We start from the raw sequence: 19057 nt of genomic DNA, 5'->3' as shown, positions 1-19057 counted from the left end.
GCATTTTATCTAGTCACATGGCAAGTGATGAGAATATGACAATAACAAGATTTAGTAGATCAAGACATCCATGAACCGATCAGCGCGGTCTGGATGTGATTGCTAAATAAGTTACAGTGATAATGATTCTCATTTGAGATCTCGACAAAGATAATGATGTGAATGTGAAGTGAATGTTTAGTGACTGCCCTCATTGTGCAAGTATTGAATGTGTGCAATCTAGTGCGTCAATACTTAAGAGTCGATGTCTACTGAGCTATTTTTTGTTCTGTCTGTTTTGCACGTATAATCGAGGGCGAGTATGTCACAAGTTTGTGATGTGGCATACTTCTCCCCAACTTAGTTGGGTAGAGGGGACAACTGTAACAAACTTGGACACCCCAAGTCAAGATTCTACCACGACATGGTGGAGATTCACTTCAAAACAGTTCACAAAAGACGACACGGCCCGGCGTAGTTCCGTGCCCAAAGGTATTTGCCCCAAAGACTAGCGCCCCTTTCGGTATTTCTTTTTATATTAATCTGTGTGCAAAGTACAAGAGGGTACTCACTCTCAGACTCTACGTACAAATGCTCTGAGGAGTGAGTCCCAAAAGAACTTATTTATTCTTAGAAGGGATGCCCAAAAGCAGAGCCCCAAAATCTTAAACTCAAAAGCTATGGCTCCCAAAAGCATTGGTTAAAAATCTGCCATCCAAAAGCAGCCAACGTAATTTCCGGAAATCCGTACGCACTGCCATGTCAGCAAGTCAACAGAAATTGCGGAAATCTACGACGTCAACAGTCAGGGGAAATTGCGGACGTCCGTACACTTCGCCACGTCAACCTGTCGGCGCATTTCATGGGATCAACAGCATGTGTGTGTGTCCGGGTGCACGTCACCATCAGTCAACTAGTGGATTCATTTACACCCTGGCACGTGGTGCTATTTCATGGTGCTCTAGACTTCAGAGGATAGTTGCACTCTTCACTCTTGAAGCTGAATATATTTCAGTCATTGAGGCTTCCGTAGAAGCCATATGGTTAGTGCACCTAGTCAGTGAGCTTGGATTGTCTATGACACGCCTGTCCTTGGTTGTGATAGCCATAGTGCAGTCTGTTTGGCTAAAATGCCATGTTTCATGCGCGTACCAAACACATTGATGTGTGGTACCATTTTATTAGACAAATGCTTGATGATAGTTTGGTCTCATTGATCAAAATCTGTACACATGAAAACCGTACAGATGCTTTTATGAAAAGTCTGCCTAAGGCACAACATGAGCATTGCCTACAGATGGTGGGAGTTACATAGCTTAAAGGCGACTCTCTGGGCCTTTAAGTGGAAGGCTGTTAGGAATAAACTGCCAAGACGTCGCTTTAGATCTCCTCTAGACCGTTTTAATTGTATAGCTCTGATCGAGAGCTTCACACGCATATTTTCGGTATATTTTTGGCCCACTATTTTGGGCCTTTACAGGCATTATACATCATTTCTTGGCCTTTGGGCCACTTAAATTATCTTTAAAGTCTTCACATTATCCAAGTGGCCAAATGTTTGCCCATTTTAATAGAAAGTCCCACAACCTATCTTTTTTAGGTTTTGTGGACTTATCGTAAGCTCCTCCCTGCAGCTAGCGCACAAAATCCATGCTCTCTCTCTCTCTCTCTCTCTCTCTCTCTCTCTCTCTCTCTCTCTCTCTCTCTCTCTGAGATGCCTGGGTCTGTTTTTGCTCGAGCTGCACAGACACAGAGAGAGTTTGATGAGAGGAGAGGGAGACAGATCACAGACTTCTTTAGAGCTGCCACTGGACATCCGAAGGAGCTACTACCACAGCAGAGCTCGTCACCTCACACCAGAGGCACACGAGCTGGGGAGATCCAGATGCCCACGACTGTGGAGGACTACACAGCATCGACAGAGGCTGCATCAGAGGATTCGGATCACTTTGGCAAGACACGCACAACGCCCGGTCAGACTACTGCCATGGAGGAGATTGATGAGATCCGCCAGCGACCGATGCTGGATCTCTTGTGATCTAGCTATCCCAGCTAGCTGCTTAGTTCACACCTAGCAGTTTAGGATTCCATAGTATTTATTTTGTCATTTTGTCATCTTGTTACTCTGACTTTGATTTCATTTCTCTCTCTCTGTGTGTGCATTCGATCTGCGCACTCAGAAACCACTACTCAATCTCACTCAACTTGGGTTTGCTAACCTCCTCTTCCATAGAAGGAGGTAAAGCCTTGGCTCTCCTTTCATGAGTTCAATGTGTCTATTAATCTATGTCCCTTGGCAATAAGATAAACAGCATAGCAGTTACTTTATGATTCAAGACTCAAAACTTATAAATCATTCACGTATTTCTTTGTAGAGAAGAACTAACCTCCCTTCCGGAGGATACGTGATGGAAGCAATAGTTTTTATTGGCATGAGTGGGTGAGCCATTGAAACACAGAACCTGCACAAAAATGATATGGGCTATTAAAATGATCTAGGCTATTAAAATGCAGACAAACTTCAGAATTTTTCCGAGTACATGAGATATGTAAGCAAAGAGTACTCACGGATCTCCATGTTCGATGCGACAAACTTCACAGAAAAATTTGGTAGGAATTTCTGGCTTCATATCTTCTTTCTCGGGCAAAATAACACAATTGACATGCTGCCGTGCCAAACAGCTAGGAGCATCACACTGCACAGCAAAAATGTCAAAACATAGGAGTTATTTCTCCACATGACCAACAGTAGGGAGCAAAAATATCACAGAATATAAATTGTACCTGTATCATTGAACCAAGCTCCATTGGATTGCCGCAAGGGCAACGCATCTTGGAGTCAGTAGCACATCGCATGCCATCGTGTGAACTATGTTGAAATGATCCAACTCTAATTCCATTGTCAACCATGCTTGTTGCCAGATCAGGAGCGCTGAAGCGGCGCATTCTGTTAGTTAACAAAGGCCTGCGTCTTCTACTTGCTGTCCTACTGTTCCATGTAAGGCCAGACAAAATATAGCAGATAACTCTTTCATTGTAGGCTACTACTTGCATTGTGAACTAGTTAAACAACACTATAATGTGCACTAAGCTATAGAGTTTGGCAGAAAACACACAGAAGCTTATTGCACAAAAGTTTTGAAACAAGTACTAAACTTTAAAGACAATGATAAAACAATGCAAAGACTAAACTCCTACAGTTCGAACTCAAAAAAAGATCCTAATATGAGCTAAAGACGAAAAAGACAATCTACAATGTACCAGCCTAGAAGTGGCAATACATAACCAAATTAATACTTGTTGAAAACCTGACAACCTGTGACCTTACCTTCACTATTTTTCCAAACAAGAAGAATCTTTACCATCCATATCCCATACAATAGCTACAAGACCCCACTTCACAATGCACATCATCAAGTGCCCACAAGTAGGTGCTTGTTTGACTTGACTCATATAGAACATACTATACAAAAACAACAAACTCGGTTTCTATCACATTCTGGAGGCCACGGCATGCAATGTGAAGTAAGAGCAAAAAACTAAATGTACCAAAAAGAGCTTAGTACGCACTATGCTAAACAATAAGAGGGTTTTCAAGCTCCCCACTTTTATTGAATTTACTTCTAATTGTCTGAGACACTCCAAAAGAAGAAACCTTGCAAAAACGATCGACCATTCTTTTCATGATGGGTATTGATGGGTATCCTTGTTCAACAAGTGAAGAAACAAGATGACAAGATTGAACGACAAAAGCAGATTTACTAGAGCAAAGATGAGAAAATCTAAATGGCTGAGAATAAATAACACCATCTGTAGCATAGAGAAAAATTGTAAACCACTCCAGGCGAGTGGTCGGAGAGAAGTCAGTTGTAACAAACTGTTGACATGTCAAAGCCTAAAGAATGGAGTCAACTTACAAAAGCCAACCAAGGCTAAACCCTAAGAAGAACAAGTAACAGAAGAAGTCCAACCAACTTATGGGGACCCCGTTCTATGGGGTCCCAAGTGACATAAAGGAAGTAAAAAAAAGCAAGACCCACATACACACTCACGTAAAACTGATGACGTGGCAACTTTTTAGAAAATTGCCCTGAGCATGATGACGTGGCAAGTTGTACAGAATTCCACGTTTTGCGTTGGCTGATGACGTGGCAGGCTGTACGGATTTCCGTAAATTGCGCTGGCAGTTTTTTGGCTTTGCTTTTGGACCAAATGCTTTTGAGTTTGAAAGGCTTTTCATTGTAACTACTTTTTAGGCCAAGGCCTCGTGAAAGTCTCGAGAGTCTCGAGAGTCTCGTGAAAATCAACCACAAAGGCCTCGTTTGACACCTCAACAACGAGACACCTTACTACAAGAAGGCCAATGTTTTGGATGCTTTCAAACAAGACATAACTATTTTAGTTGTCCCCAACGCACTGACAAACCCGCGGAGCCAACTCCCGCGTCGACGGTTGACACAAACCCAGGACCGTCTCCAGCCAAACGAGTTAAACTGGCTATTGGATTAGTACTTGACATCTATGGCATACGCCTTGAAAGTACAAATGAATTGTGTCGAGCATATGGCAAAGTCAATGGCTTCAAAGCCCTTATTTTTCTTTGACCCCGGAGCTACAGAGAACTTCATCCATCCAGGATTCTTAAAGCAGATGCACTTTGATTATGATGCAAAGGGTGGAGAAATTGAAGCTGAGCTAGCCACGGGGCAAACTCAGAAAGTGGCACCGCTCATTGGTGCTCTTCCAGTGACTATTCAAGATTATCATGGAAAAGCTGATTTCCACATCATGAAGTTGGGCAATTGTGACATTCTATTAGGCATGCCTTGGCATGACAAGAATGATGCGACTCTCAAGGTTTGGAACCGAACCATCACCGTGATGTAGAAGGGCAAGCTAGTCATCCTCCAAGTTCGATTGTCCAAACAAAACCCTGAATGAACTTTCTAGTTGTTTTATAGTTGATACTTTTGAACTTTGTTTGAGAAAGTATGGTTTGAAATTTGTTTGAAATGGATGGTATCTATTTTGAATCTGTCTTGGTGCCAATTTGAAATGTTTGACTCTGGTTTTAATATTGGTTTCATGATTGGTGATTTTACTCCCGGGTAGAGCAGTGAGAAATTATGTTTGAGAATGCTTGTTCATACTCATGGCCCGGACCTTTGTGGTTATTTGCGGGGGAAGTTTTGAATGATTGAACAGTGCTGTTTTTTTTTATTCATGGCCCGGACCTGTGTGGTTATTTACGAGGAGTCTTAAGAAGTCTTGAGTAGTGGTTACTCTCAGCACCTCCAAACGACGCAGGCTGCGATCTGGGGGGCGTTTGGTTGTATATCTCATGGCCCGGACCTTTTTAGGTTATTTGCGGGAGGAGTGATGAGGGAATCGTTGAACAGCTCATGGCCCGGACCTGGATGGTTATTTGCAGGGGGAGTGTTCATCGGCGGCTTTATGTTTCTATTTCTTGTAACATGCATAAGTGAGCATTTATGTTACATTGTGATGTGCCAACTATTGAATATTCCTAATTGGATGAGATTGCCTGGGTATGTAATTTAGTGCATCAAAACACCCATGGAAGATCAGTACAATCTGCATGTGATGGATAATTTTACTACGTCGGAATATCAAGAATTCCAATCTGGACGAAAGAAGAAGCTAACTCCTTGATCAAAACAGCCAATAGGAGAAGCTAACTCCTTGATCAAAAGAGCAAAAAGGAGAAGCTAACTCCTTAATAAAAAGAGCAAACTGATTGTCCCTCGGAAAAAAAAATTGAGCTAACTTGAATCGTTTTGCAGATATGCTGTAATCACGGACGATTACTCTCTTTCAAGAAGGGGAGATGTAACAAACTGCTGACATGGCAAAGCCTAAAGAATGGAGTTAACTTACAGAAGTCGGTCGAGGGGCCTAAACCCTAAGAAGAACAAGTAACAGAAGAAGAAGTCCTACCAACTTATGGGGACCCCGTTCGATGGGGCCCCACGTGACATAAAGAAAGTAAAATAAAGCAAGACCCACATACACACTCACGCAAAACTGATGACGTGGCAGCTTTTTTCGAAAATTACGCTGGCATGATGACGTGGCACGTTGTACGGAATTCCGGGTTTTGCGCTAGCTGATGACGTGGCAGGCTGTACGAACTTCCGTATATTGCGCTGGCAACTTTTTGGTTTTGCTTTTGGACCAGATGCTTTTGAGTTTGAAGGATTTTCACTGTAACTGCTTTTCAAGCCAAGGGCCTTTAAATATGAGGCTAGGGCTCATTCTCTGGCATGCTTCCTGGAGAAGGTGCAGAGTCTAGAGTACCGGCTTGTACTGTGTTGATGCAATACAAAGAAATACTAAAAGGGGCGCCAAGGTTTGGGGCCAATACTCGCTAGGGTGGAATTCCGCAACTCCGTGTCGTGTGTCGTCTCTCTTTCAGCTCAGTTGTTATTGAAGAGCTAAGAGTCTGTTCAATCTGTTCTTTTCTATTGGCACGTGGTGCCCGTCTTGTGACATCAGCTAACTACTGGTCTTTGTAGCCTCGAAGCAGCTTTAGTACTCCAAAGATACTTGAAATAGCTGAACAAAATTGACAAAGGAAAAGAAGATAGTGGAGCGGGATGCTCCTGCACAAGTGGGTGAGTGTCCCTCAACCACCACTGTCAGTGCACCCGATTGGGTAGTTGTCTCTTGCTTTAACTGAATGTGTACAACCGTCAAGAGAGAATCATACTCCCTCCACTTTGAGTGCTTAGGAAGTCCCCCACACACTTCGTTGTGCTCTCGTGTAGAGGTCCATCTAAAGATAGCTCCTTTCCGAGTAAAATCAGCAATAAATCGCCCGTAGCATGAGGCAAGGCCCAAGAAATTGTGAAACTCATGAACAGAAGTTAAGTGGGGTCACTCGTGTCTAGCTTTACCTTTTCAAGATCCATTCTAACCACCTCTGTTGATATGATACGTCCGAGGTAGTGGATCTGTTTCATGAAGAATTCACTTTTCTTTCTGTTGAGAACCAATTTATGGTTGTGGAATTCCCCAAATACCAAAGCAAAATGTCGTCGATGTTCATCTTCATTCTTGGAGAAGATAATCAAGTCGTCAAAGAAACTGCCCACAAAATCACTGTGTTTTCTCAAATACGCTCCATCATTCGATTGAAGGTGGCGGGGTATTTGTTAGTGCAAAAGGCATGAGCAAAAATTCATAAAGTACAAAAGTGGTTCAAAGGTTGTCCTTGATACATCGGTTGGGTGAATGCGAATATGATGGTAGCGACTCTTCATGTCGATACGACTAAAACAAGAAGAGCCTTCAAGCCGATGCAGAATATCATTAATCCGTGGTATAGAGAAACGATTGTCAGGTGGGTGGACAAGCTATCTCAGGTCTAGGGTTCAGGTCAGCCTAGGGAGTGTTCTGGCACCCTTGTGAGCCTGTGCGCAGGCCATGCATGTCCAGGCACTTAGATTAGTTGCATATCCTCTGTTTGGACACAGCATAATCATTAGCATCATGCATGAGTACCCATCATGAGCATTTTAGAGAGCATAGAACCCTTTTCCCAAAATACACATTTTTCACTAATTTATTAATGAGTGACTTTTGTTGGAAAAGTAAGGAGGGCGAATTGCTAAGGAAATATAAAAGAAGCCAAGTGGTCACTTAATAGAAGGAGAATAAGCAACAGAAGGAGCTCAGGCAAGTTGCAGATTTTAGCGTTTTCAGTCTACAGGACCCTACGTTTTTGCATTGGCAGATCGGCCTCGCGTTTTCCCAGTTTGCAGATCAGCCTAGCGTTTTTGCAAACTCAGTAAATCAGCCCCAACGTTTTCTAGGCTTGCAGATAGATCAGCGTTTTCAGTTTTCAGCCCTCTGCATTTGCGAATTTAGCCATAATAGCCTCGCAGATCTTACCTACCCGCAGCAGATCCTCGCCGTACCGTCGAGACAGCCAGCATTTACAGTTTCAACCCGTTGTTTTCAGATTCCAGCATCTGCATTTTCAGCGCATCGTCGTCGAGTCGTTGACACCGCCATCCTCACCGACACAATGTCAGTATTCAGCATAAAGTCAACCTTTTGCAGATTTCAGCATTTCAGCCCTAGCGTTTTCAATTTTCAGCCCGTCCTCGTGATCGTCATCATTGCCGTCGACATCGTCGGCAAGCCCATTGCATTTAGACCATTGTACCAGATTTGGGCAATCTATAGCATAGACCTCTCTCACCATAGAGAAGGGGGCCCTTGAAGGAGGGTTTGAGAACCGTCTGGTGTCATATTCTTCTCTCTCTCTTTCTCTATCTCAACACCTTCATTCACAGTAGCATTCACTTTGTCATTGCATTCTCTCTCTAAAGGAACGGAAGGCTCTCCCTTCCGTAAGTCGGAGCACTCAGCTTGAGCAATATCAACATTCACTTCCTCTGCACCTTACATCAAGTGCTATGAAAGTGTTTTAAGGACTTAGCTCGGATCTAGTACTCCGCACAAACACAAGGGACACTTTACTTCACTTGAAAGAAGTCAACTGAACTGAATGAAAGAGAGAGAAAAGAGACAACAACGAATGTCGGGTCCCAAACCCTCAAGGGTCCCCTTGCTTTGTTATCACAGTAAGTACTTTCTTTATTTCTTGCACAATGCTAATACAATGACTAAATGTTGAGATGTAGATGCTAATGGGTATTGATGCTACTGATACTGGGTACTACTGAGAAACTAAAGGGTATCACGGGTACTAGGGTACTGCGGGTATTGATGGATACTGAGGGGTATTGTGGCTACTAATGGGTATTGTGGGGTACTACGGGTACTGATGGGTACTGATGGGTACTGAAGGGTACTGATGGGTATTGAAGGTCCCTATGCTAAGCTAGGCAAGAGCCAAGCCAGAACACAAGGGTGCTAGATGTTGGGGTATTGTGTCCATGACGATGACGACGATAACAACGACGACGATGAGGCTATGATTGAATTCTGAAAATGCTAACGATGTCGATGGCTAGGATCTGCAACCATGACGAGGCTTGCATGTTGAACTCTTGTTTCTGCTGCCTCTTCTGCCAGAAATGCTAGCGCTAGGGTTTCTTATATACTTGCGGTTCTAAATTGCCCTACCCAGTTCCCAACAAAAGTCACTTAAAAATAATAAGTGAAAATTGGCTAAAAATAGGGAAAATAGGTCTATGCACTTTAAAAATGCTCCTGATGGGTTCTGATGGAAATCTGATGATCATGTTGTGTGCAACCAGAGGATATGCATCTACTCTAAGTATGTGGACATGCACGGTCTGCAAACAGACTCACAAAAGTGCAAGATCACTTCCTAAGCTAACTCAATTGAACTGAACCCTAGTCATGAAGTAGCTTGTCGACGTACACGTAGGGTTAGATGTGCACGTGACAAGAAGGGAGAGAGATGAATCCAGGGGAATTCTTCACGAGGGGTTAAGAATCAGTCGAAGGTTGGGGTATGGTGCACCACCCTCACCCAGCTCTACACCAAGACTAATACTATCTCTATAATATGCAACTGGAATTCTAGCAATAGTCCTAGAAATCTCACTGTAACTACAAGACCATTACCGAGGCTAGCTAGATCCATCTCCCGTCTCCATGTGTACGAATAACAATATGCAGAGGGGACACTATGCCAATGCTAGACTAGCTGTATAACAGACTTGGACACTCCAAGTCAAGAATCAACCGCGACAGCACCAAATAACCACTTCAAAACAATTCACAGATCACAATAGATTTGCACTGGCCCGGCGGAGTTCCGTGCCTAGAGATATTGGCCCCAAAGACTGGCGCCCCTTTCAGTATTTCTTTTTATATTAATCAGTTCAAAGTACAAGAGAGTGGGTCGGGATTCACTCTCAGACTCTGCATCCAGATGCTCTGAGAAGTGAGGCCCTCACCACTAATTTATAGATTACAAGGGATGCCCAAAAGCACAGCCCCAAAAGCTTGAAAGCAAAAACAGATTCTCTCTCTCTCTCAATGAGAGTCAATAAAAAGCAAGTTCTCTTTTTCTCTCTCTTTCTCCCAAATCATAGCAAAAAGCTGAGATTTGCGTCGCTCAAAATTTCCCCCCAAAAAAAAAAAAAAATCCACCTCCACGATTTCCGAAAATTAGGGTTTCTGGCAAAAATTAGGGTTTGCAAGATTTTTAGGGTTTTTGGCAAATATTAGGGTTTCTGCTATCCGTAGCCACGTCATCACTTCTTGACACTAGCCTCATCCGATGTCTCAAACTGAACCATGTAACAACCTCTCCCCAAAGCAAAGACTAACACAATCCTGCGAATGAGTGGCATGAGTAAGGGAGCTTTAAGGAAGTCCAAAAGCTGTGTCGCTAACAGCCCTCCTCCCACCAATTTGCATATCAAACAACATGCCTCTAATGAAGCCATTGAACTATGAATGGAACTAAGAGTATCTATTGAGAGTTTGATTCCAGTGGACATCCCGTCAAAATCCATGATCACTAAAGAGAAATACCCCTAGGGAACAGAATCCAAAACACAGTAGAATTCCCCATAAAAGAAAGGCTTACCAAAGTCTGGAGCCCAAATTAGACTCATACCTAGTTGTTGGTGAATCTTCTGATATTCACCTCTTGAAGCTTGAAAGACTCTTATCACTAAAAATCCAAATACACTTGGACCTAAAATCTTACTGCCTTGTATTATGGAAACCTATAATGGAGATGGGAAGATAATGGTAAAAGACTGCAGCTCACACCTGCTCAAACTTGCAGCAGCAACGCTCTTGTTGCTAAATTGGCTTTATCTTACAGAAAAATAATTCTAAATGAATTATTGGATTTAAGTGAGAGGGTTTTCTCGCTTGGAACACAAGGAAAAATAATTCTAAATGAATTATTGGAATTTTAAGTGAGAGGGTGTAACAAACTATTGACGTGTCAAAGCCTAAAGAATGGGCCAACTTACAGATGTGGCCGACAGGCGTAAACCCTTAGAAGAACAAGTAACAGAAGAAGTCCTACCAACTTATGCGGACCCCGTTCGATGGGGCCCCAAGTGACATAAAGGAAGAAAATAAAGCAGGATCCGGACACACGCCAAAAACTGATGATGTGGCAGATTTTCGAAAATTGCGTTAAAATGATGACGTGGCAAGCTGTATGGATTTCCGCGTTTTACGCTAGCTGATGACGTGGCATGCTATACGGATTTCCGTAAATTACGCTGGCAGCTTTTTGGCTTTGCTTTTGGACCAGATGCTTTTGAATTTGAAGGCTTTTTACTGTAAACTGCTTTTGGGACCTAGGGCCTTTACATATGAGGTTAGGGCTCATTATTTGGTATGCTTCCTGGAGAAGGTGAAGAGGGTGGAGTACCGGCTTGTACTCTGTTGATGCAATATAAAGAAATACCGAAAGGGGCGCCAAGGTTTGGGGCCAATACTCTCTGGGGTGGAATTCCGCCACTACGTGTCGCGTGTCGTCTCTCTCTTTCAGTTCAGTTGTTATTGAAGTGCTAAGAGTCTGTTCAATCTGCACTTTTCTATTGGCATGTAGTGCCTGTCTTGTGACACGGGGTTTTTCTCACTGGAGACATCCGAGTACAGATATTTCTAGTGCGTCATTCAGAGTGATGACAGGAGCACTGTGTAAGGGAATATCTATAAGGCCACCAAGAACGGGTACTTCTGATGCATCACATTGGATGGGTGACAGGGAGCATCGGGAAAGTATTCGACCATTCGGGAACAGACATCTCCGATGCGTCATAGGATGGGTGACATAGAGCATCACGAAGGAGATTGTACCGTAAGTTCAGTAGGAAAGGACTAGGTAATGGGTATGCGTCATAGGGTGGGTGACGGGTGCATCGGAAAGGGGATATCTATAGTCGGAAGGAAATTCCGAACTGTGTTAGAATTGTGCACAAGGATGAGCAAGCACTTGAATGAGGATGGGTTTGGAGGAAACTTTGAGTATGCTTTTTGAGAAAGCGTGTTGCTTTTCAAAAAAGCAGACGCTTTTCCGTGAGGAAGTTTATGTCTGCATTGCAACTGTGCATGTGATTGCATCCAGGGACACCTAGGAAAGTGCTGTGAAAGCATTGTTTTTAACTTATAAGGTTTTATTGAGTTTTTGGGCAGGTTCAGATCATTTTTAAAATACCCGGCCGCCCACTTAATAAGTGGGCAACCACCAAGCAAATAAGGCATCAGATCAGCCATCGTTTTTCTCTTCCTCTTTTTCTGACAGAGATTTTTTTTTCTTTCTTTTTTTTTATAAAGAAAACGATTTCGCGATTTCGCTTTTCTTGCATCCCCTCCCCTCCTCTATTCCTGCCGGCTGCCAAAAGCAATAAAAGCAAACTCTCTCTCTCACTCAGAGGTCTCGGAAACGCCATCGGTAGGAACATGGGGAGGTGCTGCAGATTTCAGCCACGAAGACGAACGTCGCCGGTGAACCTCATGGCTGCCTCGAGTGTACCGGATGTTGCCAGGACTATGTAGGCGAGTTCCATGGCAAAGAAGTGCCGACGGAGAAAGTTTCCACCGCGACATGTTGCTGTTTTTCTCTGTTTTCAGCCCATAAAAGTCGTAGACGGGGCTGATTTACAAGAAGGAACCCGAGAACACACCTCTTCTGTGTGTAGGATTTGAAGAGAAGGATTTCCGCACAGAGCTCTCTTCCAAGAAGTTGCTTCTCGTGAACCAAGTTGCGTTCCAAGTGTGGAGACATCGAAGGTAATGATTTTCTGTTTTTGTTTACTAGTTGTTTGTTTGCAGGTGAATTTTCTCTCATGAGGGAGTAGGAGCACAGGAAAGCATGAGCCTCTGCAGAAGAAAAGCGCTCTGAGGAATTAGAGCCAGATCAACCCAAGGGTTCCGTATCCGGGTTTGGGAAGTAGATCCACGGATCGGAGAGAGGTAATCTCTCGAGTTGTGATCCGGAAGTTGAGATTCCCAAGAAAGGACTCCGTGTCTGAGAAAGCAGAGTTGTTCTGTGGGAAGAGGACTCTGGAAAACCGAGTAGGACAAGAATTGCAGGGATGGTGAGATCTGGAGGCAAGAACCTTGGTTCTCGAGGATTTTGGAATAAGGAACGGAAGTTCCTTGGAATAGGGTTTTGCCCTAGGAATAGGAAGTCGAGACTTCCAAGAACCATGAAGTCTTATTCTAGAACCAACACGGTAATACATTCGGTTCAAGTGGGGACCAGCCCATCTTCTGGTCCCAAATATTGTGTCGATCTTTTCACTCGCTATCTCTCTCTCTATCTATTTTTCTCTATATACTCTGGCTTCAATATTAAGTGGTAAACTCTATTTATCCGAGTACATTTTATATTCTTATGCGCTCCCGTTTGTGACAATGGTATCAGAGCATGGTCTCCTCTCTTTATTTGTAAAGGAGGACGACTCTGGGAAGATATAGGGAAGAAGCCATGACAAGCCAAGAGAGAAGTTAGCAGGCGGAACCCTAAGTCCTGCAGGAAAGAGCTCGCAGAGTTGGAAAAAAATTTCACTTTGCAAGAAGTCGACAAGACTTGGGATTCTCTGAGAAAGCGACAAGATCAAGAACCTAGAGAATCCAAGAAGGGGAATGATCGAGATCCTTCAGAATCCAGAAAATATCCATGAACATCAACCCAGAGCCATAGCCAAGAAATCCCGTCATTTTGGGAAGGATATGAAGGAGGAGGAACACTCCAGTCAAGTTTGATACTTTTGACTGAAGGGAAAATGTCCCGAAAGCATTCGATACTTTGAAGATGCCTTTGCAAATGGCAATTTCTCAAAAGCGTCGAAGGTGAGGCATGTGACCAAACACCTCAAGGTGAATTGCAAGTACTTGGTGGTATACCAAAGCTCTGCAAGGAACTTACAACAAGACTTGGACTCAATTCAAAGCTGAATTTTCCGGAAAAAAAAAGAATCGTATACGCTTTAAGGAAGGCATTGGAATCAGTTTGCCCAATAGGAACACGAGCGAGTCAAAGCAAGTAGTGGTTCACTCTTGCCAAGGTAGCTCCACTCTTGATCTGTAACAAACTGCTGACATGTCACAACCTAAAGAATCGAGCCAACTTACAGACGTGGCCGAGGGGCCTAAACCCTATGAGGACAAGTAACAAAAGAAGAAGTCCTACCAACTTACGGGGACCCCGTCCGTTGGGGCCCCAATGACAGATTCAAATAAAGCAGGACCTGTACACACACGCAAAAACTGATGACATGCCAGATTTTTGAAAATTGCGTTGGCATGATGACGTGGCAAGTTGTACGGATTTTCGCGTTTTGCGCTGGCTGATGACGTGGCAGGCTGTACGGATTTCCGTAAATTACATTGGCAGCTTTTGGCATTGCTTTTGGACCAGAAGCTTTTGAGGTTTAAAGGCTTTTTACTGTAACTGCTTTTCAAGCCAAGGGCCTTTCAATATGAGGCTAGGGCTCATTCTCTGGCATGCTTCCTAAAGAAGGTGCAGAGTCTGGAGTACCGGCTTGTACTGTGTTGATGCAATATACAGAAATACCGAAAGGGGCGCCAAGGTTTGAGGCCAATACTCTCTGGGGTGGAATTACACCACTGTGTAGTGTGTTCTGTCACCAGCGTGTGACTACTATCTATCCTTTTTGTTGATTTCTTTCTTATTATCTATTTACTTTCACTTTTTGGAAACACCCCTCGGGAAATCTAACTTCCCTGCATTGCATAGCTAGTGTGGAACTGTCCAGAGGGAGTCCAGGCCTGAGGGCAAGAGAGCACTAAGGTTGGACAAGGACTATGGTTAGCCAAGTGGGGTCATTGACTAGCCAAAGTGGAATCCTTTGCTACAGAGGCTACATTTCAATTATGGATGTGGCCGCAGTGTACAAAGAGGGTCGGATGACCTAGAAAGATACAATGGCAGCATCTCCTAAAATTTAAGGAACTGCTATTTTGGGACCTGAAAATGTGTTGACGTCATTACCTCCTGAATGACAAGGGGAACATTTTCTTACTCTGCCGTGAAGTCAATTGGGCAACCGGTTGGGATATTTTTAGACGATAACCCAGAAACGGAAAAATGCTTATAAATGTGCCAAGTGGCACCTTCTGGTGCACTTGCCTCCTGCAACAAGAGTTGGCGCTGAATTTAGGAGACGGAGAGCCTCATTTTCAGATTTGTCACAGGTTAAGAGCTATCGAGTGCTTGCTTTCCCTCTTATGCACAGTGCGGTGCCAGGAGTGATGCCCTGCACGCTACGCACTGCCCTCTCTCTCCCCTTTGGCAGTATGTTATGCCCCTCTAGTGGGCTCTTCATTTGACCAATGTACAGTTGTGTGGGGTCATGCGCGATTGCCGAGGCAAGAGCCTCTTGCACAGGTACTGGGTTAGCTAGCGGCTAATTCCCCCGCAGGTACAGGTGAATTCGTAGACGTTTCACGCCAGAAATCTCGTCCGATTCAAAGGGCAAGTAGCCCTATAGGTGCGGGAGCTCGAGGACTTGCTACGGATGCAACCGGCACGCGAAACGGAGCACAAAACAGTAAATTACAGCCTGTTGTGTATTTTTGCAGGTTTAGGGTTTTGGCCCTAAACGGACCCTAATACCCCCAGGAGGTTTGGGGACGCAAGGGGACCGTTGTACAAGTGATCTGGCGCATTTTCAGGGCTGAAAACAGAGAATTCAGCGTGCTGCAGATTCTCGCCAGGTTTTGCAAAGTGCCCGTATGTGTAGGGAAAGTCAGTCAATGCGTGGGAATACTGACTGTGAAGGGTCCTAGTACAGTTATGCTGCCGAAATCAGGCCGGAACAGTTGAAATTCAGCCAAGTTTGTGTGGGGCAGCTTGTAGGGATCCACAGCATTTATTCCCTCTTTTAAAGAAAAAAGAAATACCGAAAGGGGCGCCTAAGTTAGGGGCCAATCTGGTGCATTCTAGCATCTGTATCCCATTCCCCTCTCTTGTGTCACTATAGCGCAGGTAAAATAGACGACTAATAATGGGTGAAAGCTAAATCAAGGTTTGAAGTAAAGTCTACCGCCCTTTTTGGATTGAACAGGCCGGTTACATGGTTCCATTGCCGGGATTAAATCACTTTTTCCCATAGAAGTGAGCCTTGGTCAGATTGGGCTTGAAGACACAGGGGATCATAGACCAGACATAGGGAATTGCAATTATGGCTGACAGACCAAATGATGTGACTTAAGAGGTTTCCTCTTCACAGGGTCAACAGACACATGAAGTGGGTGAGTCCTCAAGACCACCACAGACAGATGACGATATATTCAGGACCCAGTTGGCTACTGCTGTGGCTATGTTCACACAAGTAATGCAGAATCCGAGGTTTTTAGCCTTTCTGCAACCTCCTGTTCCGTCTCAGCAAGTTGGGTCACTGGATCATATCCAAAAGCCTGTTAAGGCTCCAGCACAGGTGATTCATACCACACAGTCAATGGAAACACCTGTACACTTGACGGAGAACATGCAGTCTCCACAACCTATGCCTAACGTGCAAGAACAGGTGGCTGAGATGCCAGTCTTTCAAGCTGTACCAGTTTAGCCCTCCACCTTTCAGAAGCCTATAGCTGGTTCTAATGGGCAGGGAAGCAACTTACAGGCTATGCAACAGGTCTTCCCACCACCTTCAGTACACCCTGGTTATTTTGGAGGTGGATCCGTATTCCAAAGCATGGCTGGTCATGCACCTGGAAATCAGTTTTACACGCCAGGAACAGTGTTTGGGGGTGCTCAAACGATGATGCCTAACCCCATGTATGCTGTCACGGGCATGCTACCAGGGTTTCAGAGCACTCAGGGCCAATTTGGGATGCCACAAGCAAATTGTGGTATGGCTGGAATTACCAATCAGCAACCAAATATGGCATTTCCAGGTCAAGTTAATAGCGGCCAAGGAACACAGATGAACCCTAACAATGTTCCCCTGTTTCAGTCACTTCCATATGACAATTTAACGCCGCTGGAGAGGCCAACTCCGTACAAAGAAGGTGGCAAAGGTGTGTCATTCACGACCTTTACAGGGTTTGATGACAGGAAGAAGGCTCTCTCATTCCTCCAGCAGTTTGACAAGGCCTATGCAGGGGGAAATTTTACAGAGGCTTCAAAGGTCCGCAAGGCAGCCACTTTCTTGACAGGGAATGCGGGACAATGGTGGACAACTTTATTGCTTCAAGGGCAAGCTCCGTCCACATGGATTTACTTCAAGCACATTTTTGCAGCAGCATGGTTATCTGATGACTCTGAAGCAGATGTCATGACAGAATAGCACCAGCTAAATGCTGCCACTTGCAGAAATCTGGATGATTACAATCGGAAGTTTTGGAAAGCTCTACTTCCAGTAACTTCCTATAGGTTTGTGCCATTGACAGAACAGATTGAAAAATACTGTTGTGGCCTACCCAAAAGATTGAGAAAATACTGCACGAGGACAAAAGTCACTACTTTGACGCAGCTCATCGAGGTAGCAAACACTAGCAATGGTTTGCTCAAGGGAGAAGATTGTGAATTTAACACTGGCGTCAAGGGAGGATCAGGCAAGAAAAATTCAGCCAAGAAGCACGTTCCCAATGAGGCTCCTACAGGGACTCAGGAGTCAGCCAACGCAGGGAAAGACAAAGCTACGGCTAAATCAGAAAAAGGACCAGCAAAGAAATGGAAAAGACGTTTTCCTCGCAAGTCAGAAGAGTAAAAGAAGGTCCTGAGGACAGAGAACAAATGCTTTATATGTGAGCAGCCTGGCCACATTGCTTACAATTGTCCTACAAAGAAAAGGCCAGCTGATTCTGATGACAAGGAAGACAAGAAAGGAAAGAAGCCCATGGCTGGTCTAGTGCCAGATATGGTGGGCGACAAGCCAAATTCAGATGCAAGTGAGCTTTGCAGAGCATGGGGAAAGGTCAGGGATCAAACAGTGCTTATCTTCTTTGATCCAGGTGCCAAAGCCAACTTCATTTCCCCAGAATTGGCTTCAAAGTTGGGAATCAGACCTGAAGAGATGGGGTATACAGCAGAGGCAGGTTTGGCATGTCCTGGCCATACAGAGGCTGTGACACCCATCATTGGAAAGTTGCGTCTACATATCCAATCCTATGTAGATGCTGAAGAATTTTACATCATGCCACTGGACGGATGTGATGTGTTGTTAGGTATTCCTTGGTTGTTTCGTGTACAGGGAATCATGGATGCCTACAACAAAAAGATCATTGTACAGAGCAGGGGAAAGACTCACATTCTGGATGTAAAGCTTAAAGGGGAGTCTATTCCTACTGTATCAGCTTCTGCTATTACTTCTGTAATGAAAAAGGATCTTTTTGCGTACTTGGTTTTTGCACGTGAAGTGTCAGATTGTGATGAATCAAATTTATCTGTGCTAGATAAAGAAAGGTCAATGTTTTTACACAATATAGTGACTGTTTTTCCGATTCATTACCGTCTCAATTACCGCCAGAGAGACCCGAGGACCATGCGATAGATTTGGTGCCAGGCAGTAGCCCACCAAATAAGCCTCCGTACAGGGTTAGTGCGGCTCAGCAAAAAGAGATAATGGGCCAAGTACAGGAGCTGTTAGAAAAGGGACTGATTCAGCCCAGTTCATCTCCATTCTGCTCTCCAGTGTTGTTGGTGCAGAAAAAGGATGGCTCATGGCGTATGTGCATCGACTACCGTGCACTGAACAAGAATACCATCAAGAATAGGTTCCCTATACCTAGAATTGATGATATTATGGACAAATTAGAAGGAGCAGCTATGTTTAGCAGGATAGATCTAAAGAGTGGGTACCATCAGATCCGCATTAGATCAGAGGATGTGCACAAGAGTGCTTTTAGAACGACGTTTGGCCTTTACGAATTTTTAGTGATGCCCTTTGGTCTCACAAATGCTCCTGCTACGTTCAATAGAATGATGGACAGAATTTTCCGTCCACACCAGCAGTTTGTTGGCACATTCTTTGATGACATGATAGTCTACTCAAAGAATGAAGAGGAGCATAGGCATCACTTGGCCATTGTGTTCAAAGAGCTACGCAGTCATAGGTTGCTCATCAATGCAAAGAAAAGTGAGTTTTTTCTGGAAGAGATCCACTTTCTG

At 44.1% G+C, this 19057-nt stretch overlaps 1 protein-coding gene across 4 annotated transcripts in view; it reads right to left on the bottom strand.

Moving 5' to 3' along the window:
- LOC147428390 (E3 SUMO-protein ligase SIZ1-like) overlaps positions 1-19057 on the bottom strand; it is a 53387-nt gene that overhangs the window by 17056 nt on the left and 17274 nt on the right. For 3 of the 4 annotated variants that reach the window (XM_086497590.1, XM_086497589.1, XM_086497591.1), the window contains exons 5-7: positions 2764-2968; positions 2548-2675; positions 2367-2441 (exon numbers count right to left, since the gene is read on the bottom strand). In XM_086497590.1, the coding sequence (XP_086353716.1) occupies positions 2367-2441; positions 2548-2675; positions 2764-2968 (408 nt within the window). The remainder of the gene's footprint in view (positions 1-2366; positions 2442-2547; positions 2676-2763; positions 2969-19057) is intronic. The other variant, XM_086497592.1, reaches the window with a different exon arrangement.

This window comes from Adiantum capillus-veneris, chromosome 23 (genome assembly GCF_014529385.1).
Source record: "Adiantum capillus-veneris isolate H3 chromosome 23, ASM1452938v2, whole genome shotgun sequence".
NCBI lineage: Eukaryota > Viridiplantae > Streptophyta > Polypodiopsida > Polypodiales > Pteridaceae > Adiantum > Adiantum capillus-veneris.
This window is presented reverse-complemented; position numbering and strand designations above follow the sequence as displayed.